Source organism: Podarcis muralis, chromosome Z (assembly GCF_964188315.1).
Source record: "Podarcis muralis chromosome Z, rPodMur119.hap1.1, whole genome shotgun sequence".
In the NCBI taxonomy this organism is placed as follows: domain Eukaryota; kingdom Metazoa; phylum Chordata; class Lepidosauria; order Squamata; family Lacertidae; genus Podarcis; species Podarcis muralis.
Genome location: NC_135673.1, coordinates 14,630,560 through 14,652,485, shown reverse-complemented (window position 1 = coordinate 14,652,485; position 21,926 = coordinate 14,630,560). Strand labels below are relative to the sequence as shown.

The 21,926-nt window shown below is 45.2% G+C and overlaps 1 protein-coding gene and 2 long non-coding RNA genes across 6 annotated transcripts in view; 2 read left to right on the top strand and 1 right to left on the bottom strand.

Moving 5' to 3' along the window:
• The window catches only part of LOC144326144 (uncharacterized), a 29,779-nt gene extending 26,599 nt beyond the window's left edge, over positions 1 to 3,180 (top strand). The window contains exon 3 of the long non-coding RNA XR_013391303.1: positions 2,424 to 3,180. This is a non-coding gene — a long non-coding RNA (uncharacterized LOC144326144). The remainder of the gene's footprint in view (positions 1 to 2,423) is intronic.
• The window catches only part of LOC144326143 (uncharacterized), a 231,860-nt gene that overhangs the window by 176,821 nt on the left and 33,113 nt on the right, over positions 1 to 21,926 (top strand). The gene's annotated exons all lie outside the window — the stretch shown is intronic.
• CCDC180 (coiled-coil domain containing 180) overlaps positions 1 to 21,926 on the bottom strand; it is a 56,503-nt gene that overhangs the window by 23,575 nt on the left and 11,002 nt on the right. For 3 of the 4 annotated variants that reach the window (XR_013391301.1, XM_028715170.2, XM_028715174.2), the window contains 10 exons: positions 20,137 to 20,259; positions 17,446 to 17,619; positions 15,809 to 15,924; positions 14,575 to 14,701; positions 13,665 to 13,704; positions 12,251 to 12,552; positions 10,120 to 10,337; positions 2,407 to 2,582; positions 1,115 to 1,295; positions 202 to 348 (listed from right to left, as the gene is read on the bottom strand). Coding sequence is in view for 3 of the 4 variants with exons in the window: in XM_028715170.2 (XP_028571003.2) it covers positions 202 to 348; positions 1,115 to 1,295; positions 2,407 to 2,582; positions 10,120 to 10,337; positions 12,251 to 12,552; positions 13,665 to 13,704; positions 14,575 to 14,701; positions 15,809 to 15,924; positions 17,446 to 17,619; positions 20,137 to 20,259 (1,604 nt within the window). In the remaining variant the exon portion in view is untranslated. The remainder of the gene's footprint in view (positions 1 to 201; positions 349 to 1,114; positions 1,296 to 2,406; positions 2,583 to 10,119; positions 10,338 to 12,250; positions 12,553 to 13,664; positions 13,705 to 14,574; positions 14,702 to 15,808; positions 15,925 to 17,445; positions 17,620 to 20,136; positions 20,260 to 21,926) is intronic. The other variant, XM_028715171.2, reaches the window with a different exon arrangement.

Sequence of the window (21,926 nt, the reverse complement as noted above, 5' to 3'; positions counted from 1 at the left end):
GCGCATCAGCGCCAAAATCTTCCAAGATTTCTCGAACTATGAGAGATCTTGTGAGATCTCATGAAATAAGCACCAATGCTGGTACCCATTCTCTGCTGGCAGTGGAAGTGGTGGGGCACCAACAGGGGCACTGCCTTGGGGGCTTCACCCCACCTCATGGAATCCACGACACCAGCCACTGCTGAACAGATCTTGGCATACCTGCACGCTTTAAGGAAGTCAGTGTTTGCGTCTCGCAGCTTCCCTAGTGCTTCTTCCAAGTACTGCCTGTAGCTCCGAAGGGAGAGCTGCATCACCTCCACGTGGTCAATCAGCTCAGTGCGCATATTGTTGCTGAGACTCAACAGCCTGAGAAAGGAGATGGTGATATACCAACAAAGTTTTTTAAATTTATATTAAACAGCTTGACTGTAAGAAACAAATAAACCCTCAAAGTGGGTTACAAAAATGATAAAACAATAACATTGTAAATAAGAAGATTAATAACAATTTAAGGCTTTCAAAAAGTTACAATAACGACTGACTGAAAATTGATGTAAAACTTGCATCAACTTTCTCAGCATCTGGACAGGGTTGCCTAAACAAAAGTGTTATAGCAGGTGCTGAAAAGAATAGAATGAAGGTGCCTTTCCTGATGTTAACATGCAGGGAGTTCCAAAGTGTAGGGGCAACCACACTAAAAGTTTGAGTTCTTACAAATACAGAACAGGTATTATATGGCATCAGGGGCATTGTCAGTTCCACAGATTAAAGTGATTGAGTGGGTGTATGTGCTGCAACATTCAGCACTAACTGCAGCCTCCTGATCAAACTCAAGGGAAGCCCCACACAGAGTGCATGGCAGCAACCCAGTCTTGGAGTAACCAACACATAAACAACTGTGGCAAGGCTTCCCTGGTCCAGGAATGGCCATAGCTGTTGAACTAGTCACGGTTGGTAAAAGGCACTTCTAGCCACTGAGCCTCCAGTGAGAGACCTGGATCCAGAAGTACCACCAAAATCAAAAGCACTCAGGAAACCTGATGTTGTGATAAGGTAGCCCCTGCTCAACCAATGCCCTGGGACTGAAGAGGCATGGGGGAAAGCTGTGCGACCCCCTCCCCCCCCAACTGACTTTTCTGCCCTGGTCTCCATCAGGAAGATGTTCTCCATGTCTTGGATCTTCCGCCGGAAAGTCTTGCTAACACGGTTCTGGTCTTCTCGGAGCTTGGAGAAGGCGGCTTTTTCTTTATTCAGGGCCTCCACCACACCACTGCAGTGTCGCACTAAGCGGTCGTTGTGAAATCGCAGCTCCGCTGAGAGGGGGGGAAGGAAAGGCGCGCAGGGGTGGGGTGAGAGAATGCTTTAGGTTCAAGCCAGTGGGAGTTGAAAGTAAGATAAATCTGGAAAGCCTTGCAATACATATTCCCCCCCTCCCCCACAATGCCAAGGGGTGCCATTGCTCATACATATTTATTTATTTATTTATTTATTTATTTATTTATTTATTTATTTATGTGTGTATGTGTGTGTCCAGACACCACTGAACAAATTTCCAAAAACCCATCCTTGCCTTCGCTTTTTATAAATTCAGCCTCCACAAATTTGTCAACGTTTTGAATTCGACCCTCTGCCTACCAGTTGAGGCCAGGGTGACAATGGTCGGTGGAGGGCAGGGGGAATTTAACCTAACAGCTGGGCACAACCATATATAGCAAATCAGCCTATATTATTTGCAGAGACTCATTATTCTCCCCCGAGAACTACAGTTTATTTATTGCATTTCTATCCCATCTTCTTCTCCAAGGAGCTTGAGTCCGTGTCCATGGTTCTCCTCCTCCCCAGTTCATCCTTACAATAACCCTGTGAGGTAGATTAGGCTGGGAGGCAGTGATTGGCCCAAGGTAACCCGTGAGTTACATGACTGAGGGGAATCTGAGCCATGGTCTCCTGGGTCCTAGTCCTCTGTCTAGGGCAGGGGTAGGCAACCTAAGGCCCGGGGGCCGGATGCGGCCCAATCGCCTTCTATATCTGGCCTGTGGATGGTCCAGGAATCAGCATGTTTTTACATGAGTAGAATGTGTCCTTTTATTTAAAATGCATCTCTGGGTTATTTGTGGGGCATAAGAATTTGTTCATATTTTTTCCCCAAAATATAGTCCGGCCCACCACACGGTCTGAGGGATAGTGGACCGGCCCACGGCTGAAAAAAGTTGCTGACCCCTGGTCTAGGAAGTCCCCTCTTATGACTTTCAGCACCCTTAACAGCCCCCAGAATTCTTCTGGGGAAGCCATGACTGTTTAAAGTGGTATTGTAGCGCTTCAAATGTATGGTGTGGGTGTGGCCTTAGTGTTAGTGGGGAGTAGGTGGGCTAGCTGAAACAATTGTGTCACAGTGGTAACAAGTAGCAGTGAAAACATTAATACCCATTCTGACATCGTAGATATCCTTCTCGATGCGCTCCCGCCTTGGCTCATGAAGGTGAGCGCGCAGCTGCAGTTCAGCGCTGATCTCTTCTTTCTTGGAGTCCACAATGACCCAGGCCTTGGACAACGTCTCAGAATACCAGTTCTCCAGGTGTTCAAAAAACTGCAGCCGGATTCTGTGATGGGGAAAGAGAAGGAAGGGAAATTTGGGGCATCCTTCTGCTTATAGGAACAAATCTCTCTCTCTCTTATAAGTTCTCATCTCTACTTCATCAGTGTTCACTGTGTTGCATCACGCAATGTGGGTGAACCCCAGAGCTTCACAGGCTTCTAGAAACTCTGGCTATGCTTTGCTTCAGAATTAAAAAAGTAGGAGACATGCTTTGCTCCGGGTTTATGGGAAGAACTGTCCATCCTCAGAGGAGCTAAGCACCTTCCCTCCACATTTTTATGTATGAGCTTCTCTTGCTCAGAAGTGGTGAGTCAGAGATGTGATGGGAAGCTTTCTTTGTGGGTGGGCCATTTATAACTTATATGAAAGGCCAGTCATGGGGGTGGCAAATCCCAATGAAATATGGCTTGTATTTGTAACCTTTGTTTGTACTCTTTCTGTATCAGGTCAGTTTGTTTTTGTAACATCTAATTCAATGTGTAGTCTTGAGAATGTATTTTATATAGTAATGGCTTTATGGGGGGAAAATTTACTTTAAAATTTTTATTTCTTATTTCTTACTGGATTCTTATTTTAACTTCATAATAAAGTCTTGAATTTTTTTTTTTTTTTTTGGTGTGTGTGTGTGTGGGGGGAGAGAACAGCAACAATCCTTCCAAGACCACCATTGAAGGAGGTTGCAGGTTCAGAGGAATGAATACGTTCAAACTTCTATCATTAAAGGTAAAGGTAAAGGTACCCCTGCCCGTTCGGGCCAGTCTTGCCAGACTCTAGGGTTGTGCGCTCATCTCACTCTATAGGCCGGGGGCCAGCGCTGTCCGGAGACACTTCCGGGTCACGTGGCCAGCGTGACAAGCTGCATCTGGCGAGCCAGCGCAGCACACGGAACGCCGTTTACCTTCCCGCTGGTAAGCGATCCCTATTTATCTACTTTCACCCGCGAGTGCTTTCGAACTGCTAGGTTGGCAGGCGCTGGGACCGAACGACGGGAGCGCACCCCGCCGCGGGGATTCGAACTGCCGACCTGACGATCGGCAAGTCCTAGGCGCTGAGGTTTTACCCACAGCACCACCCACGTCCCATCAACTTCTATCATTAATTTCCCCCAATTATGCTAAAGATCCTTTGGATCAGATGCAATGGAATGTCCAGAGGGTAGTCCACAGCCAGAAGCTCATCTTGCTTTGATTTTTATGCTGAAAGATGCCTTGAACAATCTTCTTCTCGTTCTTGTTCTTCTTGAAAAAAGCATTTACCTGGAAGGCTATGTGCCTCTGTATTAATACCGTAAGACTGCTTAGATCATCTAGAGAAATTCTACCTGTGACATGGCACCCTGCAAAATATTGTAGGGTGATGACTCAGAAACTTTTTCTGCTGTTGTTCCTATATTGGGAAAGGCTCTTCCCTCTGTCACACATGAAAGCAGCAGCCGTCAGTCACTTCAGATATCTTACAAAGACTTGTGTCTTTACTCAGGCATTCTCCCTGGCCTATAAATCAGACCCGGATTTATGTGTTTGAAATCTACGGGACATCTGTTTTCTGCACTTTTGTCCACACCAGTTTCTATATTGCTGTTTTTCAGGCTTTGGGCTGCATTTTTGTTTTTACTAATGTATTGTTTTTAAAATGTACTTATGCTCCGGCTTCCCTGAACTGAGACTCAAGGCTGCTCACAAAAGCTAAAAAAGACGTCAACACCAGAGGAATTATTTTCACCTCAGATTAAAACTACAAATGGAGGAGGAAGGAGTGTCCCACTGAAGGTGGTACAGGTCACCGGAACCGAGGACTGCGCAAGACAAGAACAACATGAACATCTCCATCTTGTGGTCAGAACCCTAAATTGCATATTCAAGAAGATTGATGTGCTATCCTCCCAGCTATGTAACCTCGAACAGAAAATTGATTACCTCTGGTTAAAGCCTAAGCCATCTGTAGATACGGGGGAATTGAAGTTCCGGAGAACCTTACCCTCAACCAAAAAAGGAAGTGTGATTCCTAAATATAGACCAAATCCTGCACTGAAACATCAAGCATTATCCCTGCAACCTAAGAAAATCTGCCTAAACATTGGGGCAGGGTCAGCAAAGTGGCTCACTCTGGATGGGGTCAAAAAGCATCTAAGCAATCTCCTAAACATAGAAACCACACAATGTGATCTCATTGCAGTATTACCTTTGAACCAGCACTTCAGGCCACAGAAAGTGATGCTTGCGTTTTACTCTCCAAGGATCCCTTCAGCTATCATCAGGCAGAAATCACTCTTGGCTAGGTACGATATCACCCCAACAAGAGTTTTTATGGATAGTAAGATCCACCCCCTTCTACTCGCCGGTCACGGCAAGGAGCGGACTCTGTCGGAGAGGTCGGGAGTACCCCGGGACATCGAGCCTCCTCTCCCGGAGGACATCCATCCGCACCGAAACCGGACTTACTCTACGCCCCCACGAGCTCTAAAGAAACTCACTGGTGCAAGTAATCTTCTGACCCCGCCGGAGGAAAGAGAGCTTTTAGCCACCTTTGGCGACCTCCCACCGAGGGAACAACAAGAAATAATTGATAGACTAGAAGTACTTAATCATCAGCTCATACATGTCCAGAAGAACGGAAAAGTCCTGCTCACTTCTCTGGATAATCCTGCCAGCTCTTCGGAGCCGTGTTTTAAAGAAGCAGGAAGTCTTCCTTACCTTAGTCCAGTTCCTAAACCCATGCCTCCCCCACTTGAGGGCAAAGCCCACAGATGCTTGGCAGACCCTGGTTTTGTCTCACAAGTAGGCCCCTCATCTCTACTCCTGATGAACTTTGACTCGCCCTCCAAGAGTTCCCCGCTGAAGAGTGTAGCCCAGAGTTCCGTCCACCAAAACAATTCCTTACCAACTAATCCATCAATGCCGGAACTGGAGTCCTCATATTCCCCTGAGCGGCATAGACCCGACATACAAACGGTACCAGTACCCCAAGCATCACCAATATCTTCGCTAGCATCAGGCCAGGGGAGTGTTCCACCTACATCAAAAAATGGCCCGGATTTGATTGAAGACCCGACCGGACATATAAATCAAATGGTCTCATCGGCGATCTTTAGACCTCGCGGTGGGGCAGTCTCAGCAAATCCTGTGGAGTTTCCCACTGAAGTGTCCGCCCTTGGGTCAGCCAGCAGGAGACCCGTCCTGTTACACCAGTCAGAACACCTCACTACCAACTTCAAGACAAGGTACCCTCAGCAGGTGCCAGCCGTGCAAAGTAAAATAACTGACTTTTTTGTGGGGTCTGCCCTGCCCCCTAAGGACACACATCTCTCCCTGAAATGACAGCGAATTGGACACAACAGGAACTCCCCCCTATCAGTCCTCAGCTGGAACATTGCGGGCTGGAGGGGGAAAAAACTTGATCCAGAATTCTTGGAGTATATTAACCTGTTTCATATCATCTTGTTCCAAGAATCGTGGGAAGTAGAGAAAATTGTCCTAAATGGCTTTGAGCTTCTAGAACTCCCTGCCTGCCCCTCCCTGAAAGGAGGCCGCCCTAAAGGGGGCCTAATAATAGGCATCTCCCTCAACCTTCATTCTAAACTTACCCTAGTGCAGGCCTTGCCTCCTTACGCCCTTACCGGGCTCATTGCGGGGGAAAAGATCTCACTTCTAGTTACAAATGTCTACTTGCCACCTGGGGGTTCTTCCCCCGAACTGGGCTCTAAATGGGGCTCGCTAGAAGAGCATCTGCTCTCATGCTACGTTAAGTTTCCTAATACCCCGGCCATAATACGTGGCGATTTCAACGCCCGCACAGCAGCAAACTGGGACTCGCTGACCAAAGCCAAATGGTGGGTTACTCCAAACCTTGATAATTATGATCTGGAACATATCATGAGGAGAACTTCTAAAGACCACAGAGCAAATGAGGCTGGAGTACTCCTCTATCAAATGGCCATCCGTTTAAATCTGGTCCCTTTAAATGGCACATGCCTCCCTGACATTCCTGGGGATTTTACCCACCTGAGCGTTAAATCAAACAGCGTCCTCGATTACCTGTTGGTCTCCAGGGATCTACTTAAGTGCATTTCCACCTTTAAGATCGAGAATGTACAATTTAGTGATCATCTTCCCCTTGTAGCCAAGCTCTCCCTGAACTGGCAGTCGGAGGCTCATAGACATGCGACCCAGATGGTAACCAACGAATCTCTCCAAGTAAGAGGAATCAAATGGTCGGAGACCCAGACTCAAAGGTACCAGGAATTCTTTCAAAAAGTAATCCTCGGGCCCCATCCCAACATAGGCTCTGCCTCAGACGAGCATAGCATAGTGCTGAAATGCTTCCACCATCATACGACTGATCTTACGTCCTTCTTCAGGCTACCACCCAAAACATTAAATCGAAATGAATATACTTACGGTGCCCCCTGGTATAATTCTCAGTGTAAACAAGCAAGACAGCGCCTCCGTGCTATATATAATGTATATAAGACCTCTGATGCAGTTACTCTGCCAGCTAGTTATGCACAAGCCAAGCTAGTTTACAAACGCACGCAGAAAATTGCCAAACGTGAGTGGCAACACAATCGATGGCAGGCTTTGATTACTGCTTCAAAATCACACAGATCCAGGGAATTCTGGTCTTTGATCAACAGAAGGGTGAGGAAATACCCAAGGGCAGTCATCCCTGCACCGACATGGGAACTGTTCCTGAAGAAATGCTTCTCACAGGCAGATGCTCCCTCCGACCACCTGACGCATCTGTTTACCCACCTACCTATTTGGCCCTCCACTGATCCTGACGAAATAGCCAAGCTAATAGCTCAGCTGAAACCGGGTAAAGCCCCAGGGCCCGATCTGATCCCTGCTGAAGCCATTAAACTACACCCAAAATGGTGGGCTGGCATCTTGGCCAAAACCTTCGATGCAATCAACGCTTCTGGCCTCATCCCCAAAATATGGAAGGAGGCCATTATAGTACCAATTCATAAAAAAGGTTCTCCAATGGAGCCGGAAAACTACCGTAACATCAGCCTCCTTTCGATCATAGGGAAAATTTATGCCAGCTTTTTGCTGACTAAACTACTGCGATGGGTAGATGAGACTAATCAGATTGGCCACGAACAAGCAGGGTTCAGAATTAAACGCTCTACAACCGATCATGCGATAGTTCTTTACCATCTGGCACGAAAGTACTCCTCTCCCCCCCGGGGCTACCTCTGTGCTGCCTTCTTAGACCTAAAGGCAGCCTTTGACAGCGTTCCTAGAAATATTCTATGGGAGAAACTTGCGAAACAGGGCATTGATAGAAGACTCCTATGGCTTATAAGTCAGCTCCACGAAGGTAACCTTGCTAGAGTGAGACTTACTCCTGCGGGCGACCTCACTAATTCGATACCAATAAACAAGGGAGTGCGCCAAGGATGTATATTGGCTCCCTGTCTATTCAACCTATTCATCAGCGACATGCGAGCATCCCTAGTTAACTCATCTCCAAGTACACACGCGCCTAGACTTGCGGACTACCGCTGCCCTCTCCTTTTATATGCGGACGACGCGGTAATTCTATCTTATACACGTGTTGGACTAACCAGAGCTTTGAAGATCTTTGCCACGTATTGTCAACTCAACCAATTAACCATCAACCATGCTAAATCCAAGATCCTGATTTTCTCCAGAAGCCGGAGATTATACGAATGGAAGCTTGGCGGAGCAAAAATTGAGCAAGTCCTAAAATTTCAATACCTAGGAGTTATTTTTCAACACAATTTGGGGTGGAAAGCCCAAATTCAACACCTACTTAACAAGGCCAAAACTCTGTCATATGCGCTCCTCCGATTCTTTTTTTCGGATGGAGCTTTGCATGTTCCCTCGGCCCTAAAGGTGTTCAAGGCAAAAGTGGTTGCCGTGCTGGCCTATGCTGCCCCGCTTTGGGCCGTGATGACAGACCTTGCTCCTCTTGAGACACTGCAAAATCAATTCCTGCGTCGGCTCCTAATGCTCCCCCTGTGCGTAAGTAACGCAGCCACGCGACTAGAACTGAAGATCGCATCCTTAGAAACTTGCCTGTGGAAGCAAGTCTTCAATTATTGGTTATCATTGTGGCATAGATTACCAAACCACTACCTTGTCCAATGCTTATGGCGAGATGAATTCTCTAGCCTTTGGACTAGTAGAATTCATGCCAAACTCCTGAGTTACGGAATCTCTCCTTCAGATTCCCTAAAACTAGACCAAATTACTGCTCAAAGACTGATCCGCCAAAGACTGGATGACATCGATCTACAGCGAAACTATATGCTGGGGGGAGGTGTTTGTTCACCCCAGAACATTGGTATCACTTTAACTTACTGCGTTCCATCATACCTCTCCTCCCTTTCGACTGTTGCCCATAGACTGGCCTTCACCAAAGCGAGGTTCAACGTTTTTCCCTCCAACGTCCTGAGACATAGATTCTCAAAGGGCCAAGCTCCCGCCACGTGCGAATGCGATAAGGAGACGCCGGAGTCGCTCCAGCACATCATGTTCACTTGCCCCCTATTCAATGTGCCACGGGCAAATTTGTTGGGATCAATCATACAGAAACTAGAGGGTACCCCACCAAAATTCCACCTTGCCCAAATCTTGCAGGATAAGGATACTCATACGACCCTGAAAGTGGCAAGGTTCCTGGTCGCTGTCCTTACCCAAAAGCGACGCCAAGGAGCACTACAAGCTAACTAAGGCGTAGTATGCCATTCTATTTTATAGTATTTTAGTGTTATTGTGGTGTTTTAGCGGCTGTTTTTTTTTTTTTTCTTCCCACGTACACAAGCTGTTATTTATGTGTTGTTTTTACTTGTATGGGCCTATGGCCGTAATAAATATTATTGTTGTTATTGTAAGCTAAAAAAGACACAGATAAAACACACAGGAAGCTAAAAGCATATAGAAGATGATAGTCAAAAAAGTAATTAAACTATAACAGAATCAAAAACTATAACAGATGCAAAAAATATATATTAAAATGCAAGTAGTAAAAACAATGTTGTGCTATTTAGAAGCCCTTTCCTTAAAAGCAGTAGGCTTCCAAAAGCCTGCTGGAACAAAACAGTCTTCACCCGCTGGCGGTAGGACAACAAGCGGCATGTAAATGTTTTTTAAGCGGCATGTAAATGTTTTTAATTAAAACATATAAATAAATGCCATTAAACTACAGGTTGATTGCATCTCACACAGGCTTCACCTACACAAATACAACTTTATGTACTCAACAAAAAAATTAAATAAATAAAAAGTGGATAAGGCAGCTTAGTTTGCCAGGGGTCTTTCCCTTCATAGAAATAGTTTTAAGCCCTCTGCCTTGCTTACTAGGCTCTGGGAGGACCATGCAAGGGCTCTAGAAGCCCTTGCAAGATCCTGCAGGGCAGTCTGAGATCTTAGATGCCCCCAACCTCATTTCAGGGGTCGGGGCGGTTTTGGCTTTGTGTAATTTTGCTTTTATGCACAAACCACTGGAACATAACCCACACAGAAGATGGGATCGAGCTGTAAACTAAGAGAAGAGATTGAAGTCCTACTCACTGCCTTCGCACATCCGTAAAGAAACTCTCAGAGAGGTACACTTGCTCTAGGTAGGAGGGCAGCAAATTCGCCTTCAGTTTCCCCACATAATATTTCTCAGATTTCTTGATTTTAAGCTTTGGTGAGTTCAGAACTGCCTTGTAAGTGTTTCCACTGGATGTAGTGAAGAACTCAGTGGTCATTTCCATCAGGCGTGACGGTGTCCTAGAGAGCCTCACCTGCGGATGAGGCAAAGGGAGAAACCATGACATTGGTTTCCAATTAAAAGCAACATTTAAGCCAGTGGATGGCATAAGGTAAGAATTGTTTGCAGGGAGGTTAGATGATGTTTCAGCAAATGAAGGGTTTCATCCCACACCTTTCCAGTGCAATTCTTCATTGCTTTTCTTATATCACATTATGTCTAGTCTTGGGGGGGGGGAACTGGACCTGCTGCACAAGACCTCTTAGGCTGTCTAGGTTTAAAGAGTATAACTTTCCCCCCAAAATCTTGTAATTTCCTAAGGATGCTGGGAATTGCAGGTCTCTGAGGGCTAAACTACAGTTCCCAGGATTCCTGGGACGCAGGAATCATGCACTGTAATATATGAAGAAACATTGCAGTGCATGTGATATTTTCGTTTAGAGAAAAGGCAAGGAAAACACTACATGATGCTTAAAACTGTGCATGGCAGTAGAATCTGATGCCCAGTTAAAATGTTAAAATGTACAAGAGAGGGTCCAAACTGTGTTGGAAACATGAAGAGATTGAGGGATCTTTCATACATATGTGGTGGCAGGGTAAATAACCCCAAAAATACTGGGAGATGGTTTACAATGAGCTCATCTCCCCCCCATCCCCATTTACATTTCCGAAGAAACCAGAAGCCTTTCTATTAGCAATAATTGATTATGAGCTCCCTGCAAGGCTATATAATATTTTTTTAATGCTGCAGCACCAGCAAGAATAGTGTATGCTAAAAGTTGGGCGGGAAAAGAAACACCAACAAAAGAACAATGACTGCATAAATTGACAGAATATGCCAAACTTGCAAGCATGACAGCCAAAATAAGGAATCAGGATGGAAAACAAATAAAGGGTGAATGGGAAACTTTTGGGGAGTATTTAAAAAAAAATGATACTAAAATGAAATTACAAGTAGGGGTGATTCTCTGAACAACAGTTAAATACAAAGAAGAATTAGAAAGGAAAAAGTAGGGTGGAATAATATATGGATATACAGCAATACCAGACATATTACAGACACCATGGAAGGCTAGGCTAGGAAGTCTATATGGAAAGAATATTTGATGGTAGCGTATGATATGTAAATAGAAAAATGCAAAATACTATGCTATGCACACACACACACAAATAAATGTGCATGGCATGGAGAAAGTGGACAGAGAGATTTTTCTGCCTCTCTCATTACAACAGCACACATGGATATCCAACAAAGCTGAATGTTAGAAGATTCAAGACAGATAAAAGGAAGTCCTTCTTCATGTAGCACATAGATAACCTATGGAACACACTTCCACAAGAGGTAAAGGTAAAGGGACCCCTGACCATTAGGTCTAGTCGTGGCTGACTCTGGGGTTGCGATGCTCATCTTGCTGTATTGGCCGAGGGAGCTGGCGTACAGCTTCCGGGTCATGTGGCCAGCATGACTAAGCCGCTTCTGGCAAACCAGAGCAGTGCATGGAAACGCCGTTTACCTTCCCGCCGGAGCGGTACCTATTTATCTACTTGCACTTTGACATGCTTTTGAACTGCTAGGTTGGCAGGAGCAGGGACCGAGCAACGGGAGCTCACCCCATTGTGGGGATTTGAACTGCTGACCTTCTGATTGGCAAGTCCTAGGCTCTGTGGTTTAACCCACAGCGCCACCCGCGTCCCGCACAAGAGGTACTGATAGCCAATAACCTAGATAGCTTTAAAAGAAGATTGGACAAATTCATGGAGGAGACGGCTATCAACGGCCTTTACTATGATGGCCATGCATGGCTTCTATGGTTGGAGGTAGAAATGCGTCTGAATACCAGTTGCTGGAAACCAAGGGAAGGGAGAGCTCAGGTCTTGCTTCTTCTATGTCATTCTGTGTTTGCTAAAGTCATCCTGTTCCCCCACCCCAACCCGGTGGAAACTCACAAATGCTGGTGCTGTGGCATTTTCCACGTCACGGACCTCAACAGCCTCTTGCGTAGTAGAACTGCTCCCTTCATCAGATTTCTCCACATTGTCACTTTCCAGGATAAAACTGCCTTCTCTGGGGATGAGCGCTCCATCGCTTTCTGGAGCAGAGCTCTCTGAATCCCCTGCTACGGTAATTCTCGATTCCTCAGCTTCTGGGTTCACCTCCACCTGCTGTTCCTCATTTTCTTCTTCTTCGCTTTTGTTCTCAGGGAAGCCCTCCTCAATTCTGTCCGACTCTTCAATGTCCTCCCCCATTTCTGCCCAAAGAGCATAAAATGAAATTATTGTGAACACAGGTGCCATCCAGTGCTCTGAAGAGGAAAAATTAAAGCAAGGGAGGTGGCCTCAACCTCAGGGAGCTTACAGTTAAAATTTCACAGGTGGGGAGGGATACAGCAGAGGGAGGGGGCAGAAGGAGAGGGCAATGAGCTAATTGTGAGTGAATAAACTTAACATGCATTTAGACTGCACATGGAAGGCTGTAATTCCTTGCATTTTTAATATTGTAAGCTTTGAGGCAGAGGCCTTCCTTCCTTTTGTCCCTCTATGAATTGCTAGGCATATGAATACTAAAACAAGAAGGAGGAGGAGGAGGAGGAGGAGGAGGAACCCCTTTTTAGCCAGAGGGCCACATTCCCTTCTAGGTAAATTTCTGAGGGCCTTATGGCAGTGGAGGGTGGGGCCAGAGGCAAAAGTGAGCAGAACACTACAAATCACCTTAGTGCTGATTTCTACACACACTCACCCACCTACCCTCCCACAGCTCTCCTGCCTCTGTCCAGGCAAGCAAGAGGCAAAACCAGAGTTCAAGGACTTAGCCCAACTAGGCAAAAATATGCAAGGAGGGGGCAAAGCAGAGCTAGTAGACAGTGTGGCCTAGGGAGCCGTATTTGACTTCTGGACCTGAAGTTCCCCACCCTTGAGTTGAGGAAAAGGAAAAAATAACACAAGGGTCACCTCCAGAGGGTTGGCAATGAGGGTGTTGGTGATATGTGTTCTTACTTTCCACACTCCCATCTCTTACAGGTTAAGTAGTCTCACTCAAGGGCAGCCTCCCCTTCCTGAAAATCTTGGAGGGAGATGGTGGGTTTTGAAGGAAGAGACCTTAGGGGTTGTTTAAACAAACTGGGATGAATATTTGTGGAAAAAGCAAAGGCCTTTACCATGGCCTGAAAAGTCAACAGACAAGGGGCCTGTTAGGTATGTGGTGGTGGGGAGTTCCAAAGGATAGGTACCGTAATACTGGAGGTTCAATGCTGACATCATGTGGAACAAAATGCCTGATTGGATGGTACTGATTCTCATGATTGTAAGAGGCAAAGTTGTGCTTTTTAAAATACTATATTGCACTGTGGAGGATAGAAATTACCTTCCTCTTCATTCATATCCCCAGTTTGCTTGAATGGCTTCTGATTTTTTAAAAAAGAAAGCGGGAAAAGAAAAAATATCAAGAATTAAAAAGGATAATTCATTATTTTTCACAAATAATACTTAATGCATGACATCTACACAGCGCTCTTGGGTGCTCATTGCATGCCACTGACAGCATTTTATTTTGATCTCTACAAGAACCCTTACAGGTAGGTCAACACAGGTTTGGAAGGCTGAGTCTGAGAGAGAGAAAATGCATTCAGATGGCATGTTCCCAATCCCCCAAACCATGTTCAGGGGCTTTTAACACACTGGAATCCATGCTATGCACTTCATCAGCTTTGTGTATGTGTGTGGGGTTGCCATTTCCTTGGGTGGGGATCAACTCCACTCCTTTTTCACACACTGTTACTCTACCTCTTCTGAGTCAGGTCACAAGTGGCTGCTCAAGAGGACTAGGAATGTCACAAATGCAACTGGGCCCTGAAGGGAACACATTCACAGTCCATCAATTTAACTGAGTTCAAAGAAAGAAAAGACAGTCCCCACTCCTTTAACGGGTATCTTCATGAAGCTCACTAGGTGACCTTGGGTCAGCCACTCGCTCCCAGCATAACCTACCTCACAGGGTCAGTGGGAGGAGGAAATGGGAAGGGGGGAAATTATGTACTGCCACCTTGAGCTCCTTGGGAAGAAAGGTAATAAACAATGTAATAAATAAAACAAATGAAAACAGCAAATAAATAAATTACTAACTGTACCCTTTTATTCCCATTTTGTTTGCTAGATGAACTGAGCAAGAAGTCAATTTCAGTGTAGGGAAGGGGAACATGTGCAAGGATGCAGCACCTGCCTGCACCTACTTAACTTATAAAAGTGTCAAATTCAAAGTCTTGTTTTCTACATACCCCTTTGTAGACTTCCCACACATTAAAATACCGGCTGACAGAGGTGCTGTAAGAATTCAGGCTGCGTATAATACAGTCTGGATAAGCGGATAATTTAGTCAAGATATCTTGTTGGAAGGTTGCATATCTGTAAACAAACAAAGAAACCAAAACTTTTTAATTATTTTTACTTATTGAATTACTTGTCTACCTTTTTCTCTAAGGAGCTCAAGGTGACATACATGGTTCTCCCCCTTCCTCATTTAATCCCCACAACAACCCTGTGAGGTAGGTTAGGCTGGGAGACAGCAACTAGCCCAGGGTCACTCAGTGAGCTTCAGGGTTGAGTGCGGAATTTGAACCCTGGTGTCTCCCAGGACCTATTTAACAATTTTGCCACAGATATTATCTGATTGTGCAAGAATTCATCAAATATGTGCAATGTAGGATTAGAGGTTGACATCAGAGGCCGCTGCAGTAGAAGTCAACATTCGATAACAACAGACACCGTGTACAACTGCCAAAATCTGTCGGCATCCCAACTTGCAGCGATGAATATTCAAACATCTATGACAGATGACTTACAACTAAATTGAGTAAACATTGTGTGAACTTCATTCATTCAACCAGAACCACTGAATCAAGAATGTTGGTTTTGAATTTGGATTTTTAATTTTTAATTTTAATGGCAATTCTTGACATCAAAATCTTCTTTAACTGGAGAGAGTGGGGACAGAACTAACGACTTGCTGTATACAAAGCATGTGTCCTGCTACTGCATCTCCTCAATGTGGGTGTAGACTTGGCATGTGTAACTGGCAAGCCAGCATGCCCAACTGTCAGGGATGATGGGGTTTATAGTCCCAAACATCTGGCCGGAGAAGGCTGCTCTAAAGCTTTGAAACATGCAGCCTATGGTAGCTCACCAAACTAGGCATCATCTGCCCTGAAAAGTCCCAGCTCACATTCTAGAATTCCAGTGAAGACTCAGTCTCAGTCCATTCACTGTTTTGTGCATCAGAGAGCACATTGTTCTTATTGGTTGACAGGCACACCTAGGGCAGCATTTGCAGAGTTTTCTTTTAAAGCAAGTTTATAGTCCCTATGGTTGTGGAGATAAGCTTCGAAACATGCAGTGAGAAGAACACAGCAGCTTGTTTGTCATTTCACAGGATTTATATACATACTGTAATCTATCTATCTCTAGCCCAAAGCATTTGTGCTTCCTCTGCCACCTGCACTGCTTGAAACATACCCAGCTCGAATGAAGTCCAAAACAGCATAAACCTTCTCCAGCTGGGCCTTCAGTTTTTCATCAGAACTTTGGGTCCTCAGTTTGTCCACGGTCACATCCAGATTAATTTCCCTTAGCTGGCCCCATATGGAAGGAAGCAGTCGGCATTAGAATGGTTAATGCTGGAAGGCTTAATTACTTAGGACAGGGCAGATAAACCAGCTAAAACTTGAAGTGATTCAGGCTGGAGTTTATTTCCACTGCTGCTCCAAGCTACTTTGGGACTGGTGTGTTCAGAGGGTATAAAAATTAAAACAGTTATAAGGCAGCTTTACAGTGAGCAGCAGGTTGAGTTTTCTAAAATCGTAAGTTATTTCACACATCTTTCAATTTCTAAAAGAATCTACCTAAGCTGACAATCTGCCAATATACAGTTGCCGTTGTTTTAATAAGGCAACCAATCAAATGATTAAAAAGCATACTGATATTCAGGGAAACATTCAGGAATTGGTCAAGAGGTGCTAAAGAAATTTTTAAAATATATTAAGTCAGCATTTTTGTGATACTGTTCCCAAAATTTGTTTTTGCTTTTGTTTATTCATTGTCTGAAATTATTAGACTGTGATATAAAAATGTATTTAGGATACTGACTGTAAGCTAGTTTGGGGAAACTTTTGTTCTGAAACATAAAGCAAATTTAAAAAACAGAAGAGAATACAGTGCTACAAACAATAACTATGTAGTTTAGTTAAGCTTATTTAAGAGAAAAGGGGGTCACTATGCAGTTTACTTTAGAGAAAAGCTGAAAAAGCAGAGACATGATAGAGGTGCACATAATTATGTATAGTTTGGAAAAAATGGATACGGAGAGGTCTTTTCTCCCTCTTTCATAATGCTAGAACCCAGGGCTGTCTGTCCAATGAGGGCAACTTTTGGAAGAGTCATGGCAGGTAAAAGGAAGGACTTCTTCACACAGCACACAGTTAAACTATGGGATTCACTTCCACAGGAGGCAGTGAGGGCCACCAACTAGGATGGCTTCAAAAGATGACTGGACAAATTCAAGGAGGAGGTTAAGGATATCGGTGGCAACTAGTCATGATGGCTGTCAAAGGCAGTATGGCTCTTGAATACTACCAGCTGGGAATCACAAGTAGGGAGAGTGCTCTGCTCATGTCCTGAGTACGGGCTTCCCATTGGGGCATCTGATTGGCTACTATGAGAAGAGGATGCTGGACTATGATGGGCCAGAAAGGCTCTTCTTATGCTCTTATGTTATTGGAGTCAAAGTGGTGCCATAGATATAGAGTGTCAGGCTAGGACCGGGAGACCAGGGTTCAAATCCCCTACTCAGTCCCAGAGCTCACTGGGTAAGAACAGGATGCTGGACTAGGTGGACCTTTGGCTTGATCCAGCAGAGCTCTCTTGATGTTTTTGCTTTTCTCAATAGACTAAGCCAAAGCAAAATCACGTGAAAATAAAAATTGCAGATTAAATTGTGCAAATAAATTTTGCAAATGCACATGGCTGATTCAAGAGTTTATGCAGATTTGCCAACAACCTTTCTTCTTTCTGTCCCCACCAAGATCTCTGATACAGCCTACCACATTGTATTCTCTGTCCTCCCATCCCTCACTAAACCAGACCCCTGCTCTGACCTTGTTTAGATTTTCGTGCTTGTTTCGGCATTCATTCATTTTACTGTGAAGCTCGTTTTCATGACGAACAAGGTTGCATTTGTGGGTATCAAAGAGAGTGAGAGCATCCTGGAAGTACTGGTAGACATTCCTGCAGTTGATTTCTGTGTGCTTAACCAACTGTTCTAGGTGGTCCTGGAGAGAAATCAAACGGAAAGAATTTGTGATTTAGGATTTTTGTTAGCAGATGCAATCAGCATTTAGCTGAGGATGGGTAGGGCCCAATTTAAATCAGTGAGGACCAATCTTATTCACAACCTCCTCCTCAGGGCTGTCTTAAGCATATCCGGCACTGTGGTGCAAAGATCCCTCTGGCATCCCGTCCCCCCCCCCCCCGGTTTCCTAGGGTTGTTGACCTTTTTTTGGGGAGCTGACACCACACTTATACATTATCTCTAACAAGCCCTTAGAGCAAAATAAAATGAAAAGGCAGAAGAAAATCTAATGAAGTCCTCAGTTCCAAAGCAACACTCATTCAAGACTCAGCAGTTCTTCTAATTCATCCTTTCTTTAAATAAACTAATAAAGACACAGACAATGAAGTTCCCAGCCAATTTGTGTTTAAGTACAAAGCTGACGTTTTCAAATATTGTGGGAGCTGGGTGTAAAGCAGTGACATCCTGAACCTAAAAAGAACCCAAAACTTGGGTCACAAAGGCTGCAGCTCTAACTGCACTCACCTGAGAGTAAGCCCTGCTGAATCTAATAGGACCTTACTTCTGAGTAGACAGTAGGACTGCAGCAAGAAACACAGTTGGGAACTAGGGCTTTCTGTTTTAAGACTCAACCAGAGGAAAATGTAATATTGGAGATTAGGGAGAAAGGAATATGAATAGATTGGGGGGAGAGGGCTGACAAGAGACCAAAAACCACAGGTAGGAAGACAAGGCACACTTTCTGGGGAGCAAGTCTCACACACAGTTGCTTGGGGCAAGGATTGCAGAGGGACCATAGTTGGGTCGTGTGTGTGTGTTTTTCAGAAAAACGTAGAATTGGAAGGGACCCTGTAGGTCATCTAGCCCAACCCCCTGCAATGCTTTTTAGCTTGCATTGATCTCAAAAACCTTCAGTGCCTTTTTTTTCAGTTGGATAGGCAATTAACAGGCTTGTTTCACAAATAAGGGAGAAGGAGGGTTGCTGGCTTGGTTTGGTTTGCCTTTGTTCTAGTTTTTAGCATGTGCTTAGTACCGTAGTTTCAGGCTGTGAGCCGCCCTGATATCTATGGGTGGAGGGCAGTAGTAGTAGTAGTAGTAATAATAATAATAATAATAATAATAATAATAATAATAATAATAATGGTGGTGATATTTTTTGCAGGGCTTGGAGTGGGTGGTGGCCAGATGCTGGAATGAATGGGGTCGGTGCTAAATGGTCTGGCTTGCTTTACAATCCCTAGGGACCTTGTTGGTGGGGGGGGGGGGCAGAGAAGGAGCCCATAACATTAAACACAGGGCAGGATTCCAGGGAGAGAGAGAAACAAGGGCAGCAGCTGCTGCTACTCACAGCTCGGGCTAGATGTAGCTGAACAGGACGGGCAAGGGGACCCTGCAAACAGGGCTGCAAACCCAGCGCGGAAGCTCCGTGGCCTCGCCATCGCCCACCTGCCTCTTCCCACAGGCTGGGCAGGCGAGAGAGGGGGGGGGGGAGAGAGAGAGAGAGCTGCATGCCAGCCAGCCATATAGCTGGCGGGGCGCAGCTTCCACCTGAAGCCTCTGCAGGGATCGCTCTCTTCCTGCGGAGGCTAGGAAGGCAAGCTGCATGCCCGCCAGCCATATGGTTGGCAAGGTGCAGCTGGTGGGTGCAGGGAAAGGGGAGGCCACTGGCAAAGCTGTGCAGCTCCCCCACTCGCTGGGGCGCCCCTGAGAGGACAGCGCCCTGGCGCAAGGCACCAGTAAGCCCAATAGGAAAGACGTCTCTGCTCCTCCTCCCAAGGAAACATCCAGTGACATAAATAAAATAGAGGAATGCATCTCAAAGGTGCCAGTTGAGGCATCTGGGTTGCATTGCCTAGACAGCCTGATAGATAATGCTAGGGAGGAACTGGTGAAGTGTGTGGCTCAGGGAGAGAAGGGTGCCTAGGGAAAAGGTGTGATGTGGGAAGAGCCCTGAGCAGTGTTCGAAACTCCCATTGTCATAAGTGCATTTTGCAACAGGGAATGTCATTAACGCAAGCAGTTTCTGAGCTAAGATTTAAGATTAAAACTGCAGAGTGCAAGGAAAGTACCTTTTTCTGCCTCCCCACTGACAGCTACTCTCTGAAGACTGGAAAAGAGACCCTCTTAAGAATATTAGGGGAGGTGGGCAGGGGAAGGACTAGACCATGTGAAAAATGAACATAATATTTTAGCTGCAGTTCATTCATTTTCAGCTTTGTATTCTTGTTATAAAAAAAGTGCCTAAACATTCTGTAGTTGTGCCCATAACCTAGATTTAAGGTGCCATTTAGCTCCTAGCTTTCATATTTCAGTTTCTGCCACTGGTCCTGAGGGCCAAATGCAGAGGCCTTGAGGGCCACATCTGACCCACAAGGAGAACTGCTGCACAGACCATGGGTTCTCTCAATTTGAGTTGCAGCAGGTTCATTTCTGCTGCTCTAATCCTGCTAGGATGCATTGCAGGAAACGTGTTAGGAAGAGACGCTGGCAAACTTACGTCCATCATTTCTACTTCCTGCTCAAAGCGACCCTGTAACTTCCCAACTAACTGGTAGAAATTTGGATTCACAATCCTTTCAGCCTCTTTTTCCGTGCAGATTTTCTTATCTATCAGTTTGTTCTAAAATTGGAGAGGGAGAAAGTGTTATTAGTAGTGAAGTTCATAAATATGCAGCCTTGACTCCACTGATGTGTTTATTATGAATTAATATCGCTTTTCATTTACAGCAGGGCTCAGGGGCCCCACGAGGTCTGGTAAGTGTTGCAATTTGGCCCATGATATCATTTCCCTGTAAGCCACACCCACTTCCATCATAGATGACATCAGGTGTGGAGCAACTAAAAATGTGGATGCAAAAGGATGATTAGGAGCTTAAGGTGCACTGCCACTTGTTCCTTGGCAAGTAGGGGTCACTAATCCACACTGGCAGTTAGTCACTTTTTTTTTTTTTTTACAAAATGTATACACTGCTTTATTGTAAAAACAACAGCAACCCCCTCAAAGCAGTTTACAAAAAAAGATAAAACAACAAAATGATCAATAAGAAGATTTAACAATGATAATTTAAGATTTTCAAAGCATTCAAATAACAATAAACTAAGAACAGATTAAAACTCACACCAACTTTCTAAATACCTGGGTGGACTTGTCTAAACAAAACCATTTTTATCAGGTGCCGAAAAGGGTACAGTGAAGTTGTGTCAGCCTGTCATGGATGCACAGGACTGGTGGGAGGCACCAGCTGGGGACCCTTAAGGGATGAAGGTTCAGAACCTGAGGATTGGTGGTGGGACAATGATGAGTTGTCAGAGAGAGAAGAGAGAGCAGACTGGGAGAAGGAGGTGTCAGAAGCAGAAAAGGTAACAGGGTGTAGTGAGCAGGAAGATGTTGGGGCAGAGGGCAGTCCAGAACCAGAGGCAGAAGATGAGGCTGGAGAGGAGGGGGGCCAAGAGGCAGGACTGAGATGGGCTGCTGAAGAAGCCTGGGGTTCTCCCCCTTCTGCTATGACCAGCTCCTCCACCCCCACCCCCACCCGGTCTCCCAGAACCAGAAGAGGGATGAAGACGGTGGAGCAAAGACAGACAAGGCACAGATTGCTTAAGAAGGACCACGGGGAGGAGGAAATTTAGGGAGCTGTGGGAAGACAGGGACCTTCAACTGTCTCGTTGAGGCAAGATCTGCTGGAAAAAGTTGCTGTGCTCACTAGGCCTGGCCTCATGAACTGTTTTGTTTCTTTGACTAAAGAGTTAACTTTCCTTACATCATGTGAGTTGTTGCTTGCTCGTGACACCTGCCCTGACACTGCCTGATGTCAATAGGCTTTGAGCTTTTCTGGTCTGCGAGGGGGGGGGGCGGGAATGTAAGTTTGCTGACAGCAACCCTCTTTGAGGCTAGTGTTATAACAATGTAGATTACTGACAGGTAGGCAATCCTGCTCACCTGTCAAATCAGATATGGTTGGACTCCAACTCCCTTCATGCCTGACCACTGGCCATGATGGCTGGGGCTAATAGGAATTGTAGTCTGACAGCACTTGAAGGTACACTACAATGGCTACCCTGATCTAAGATCTGGCAGTGGGGAGTTTACATCTTACATCATCATCCCTTCCAGATCATTAGTCATTACAGTCTTCAGAAATATCTATATTGGCATCTATATTCTGAAGGCACACTTCTTAAAATTAGCTCCTGACACTTGAGATGTATATATTAGGGCCTATCTTATTACTGTGATGGTAAGTTGTTTTTAGAATACTTTTAATGTGTTTTGATCATTTTAATTTG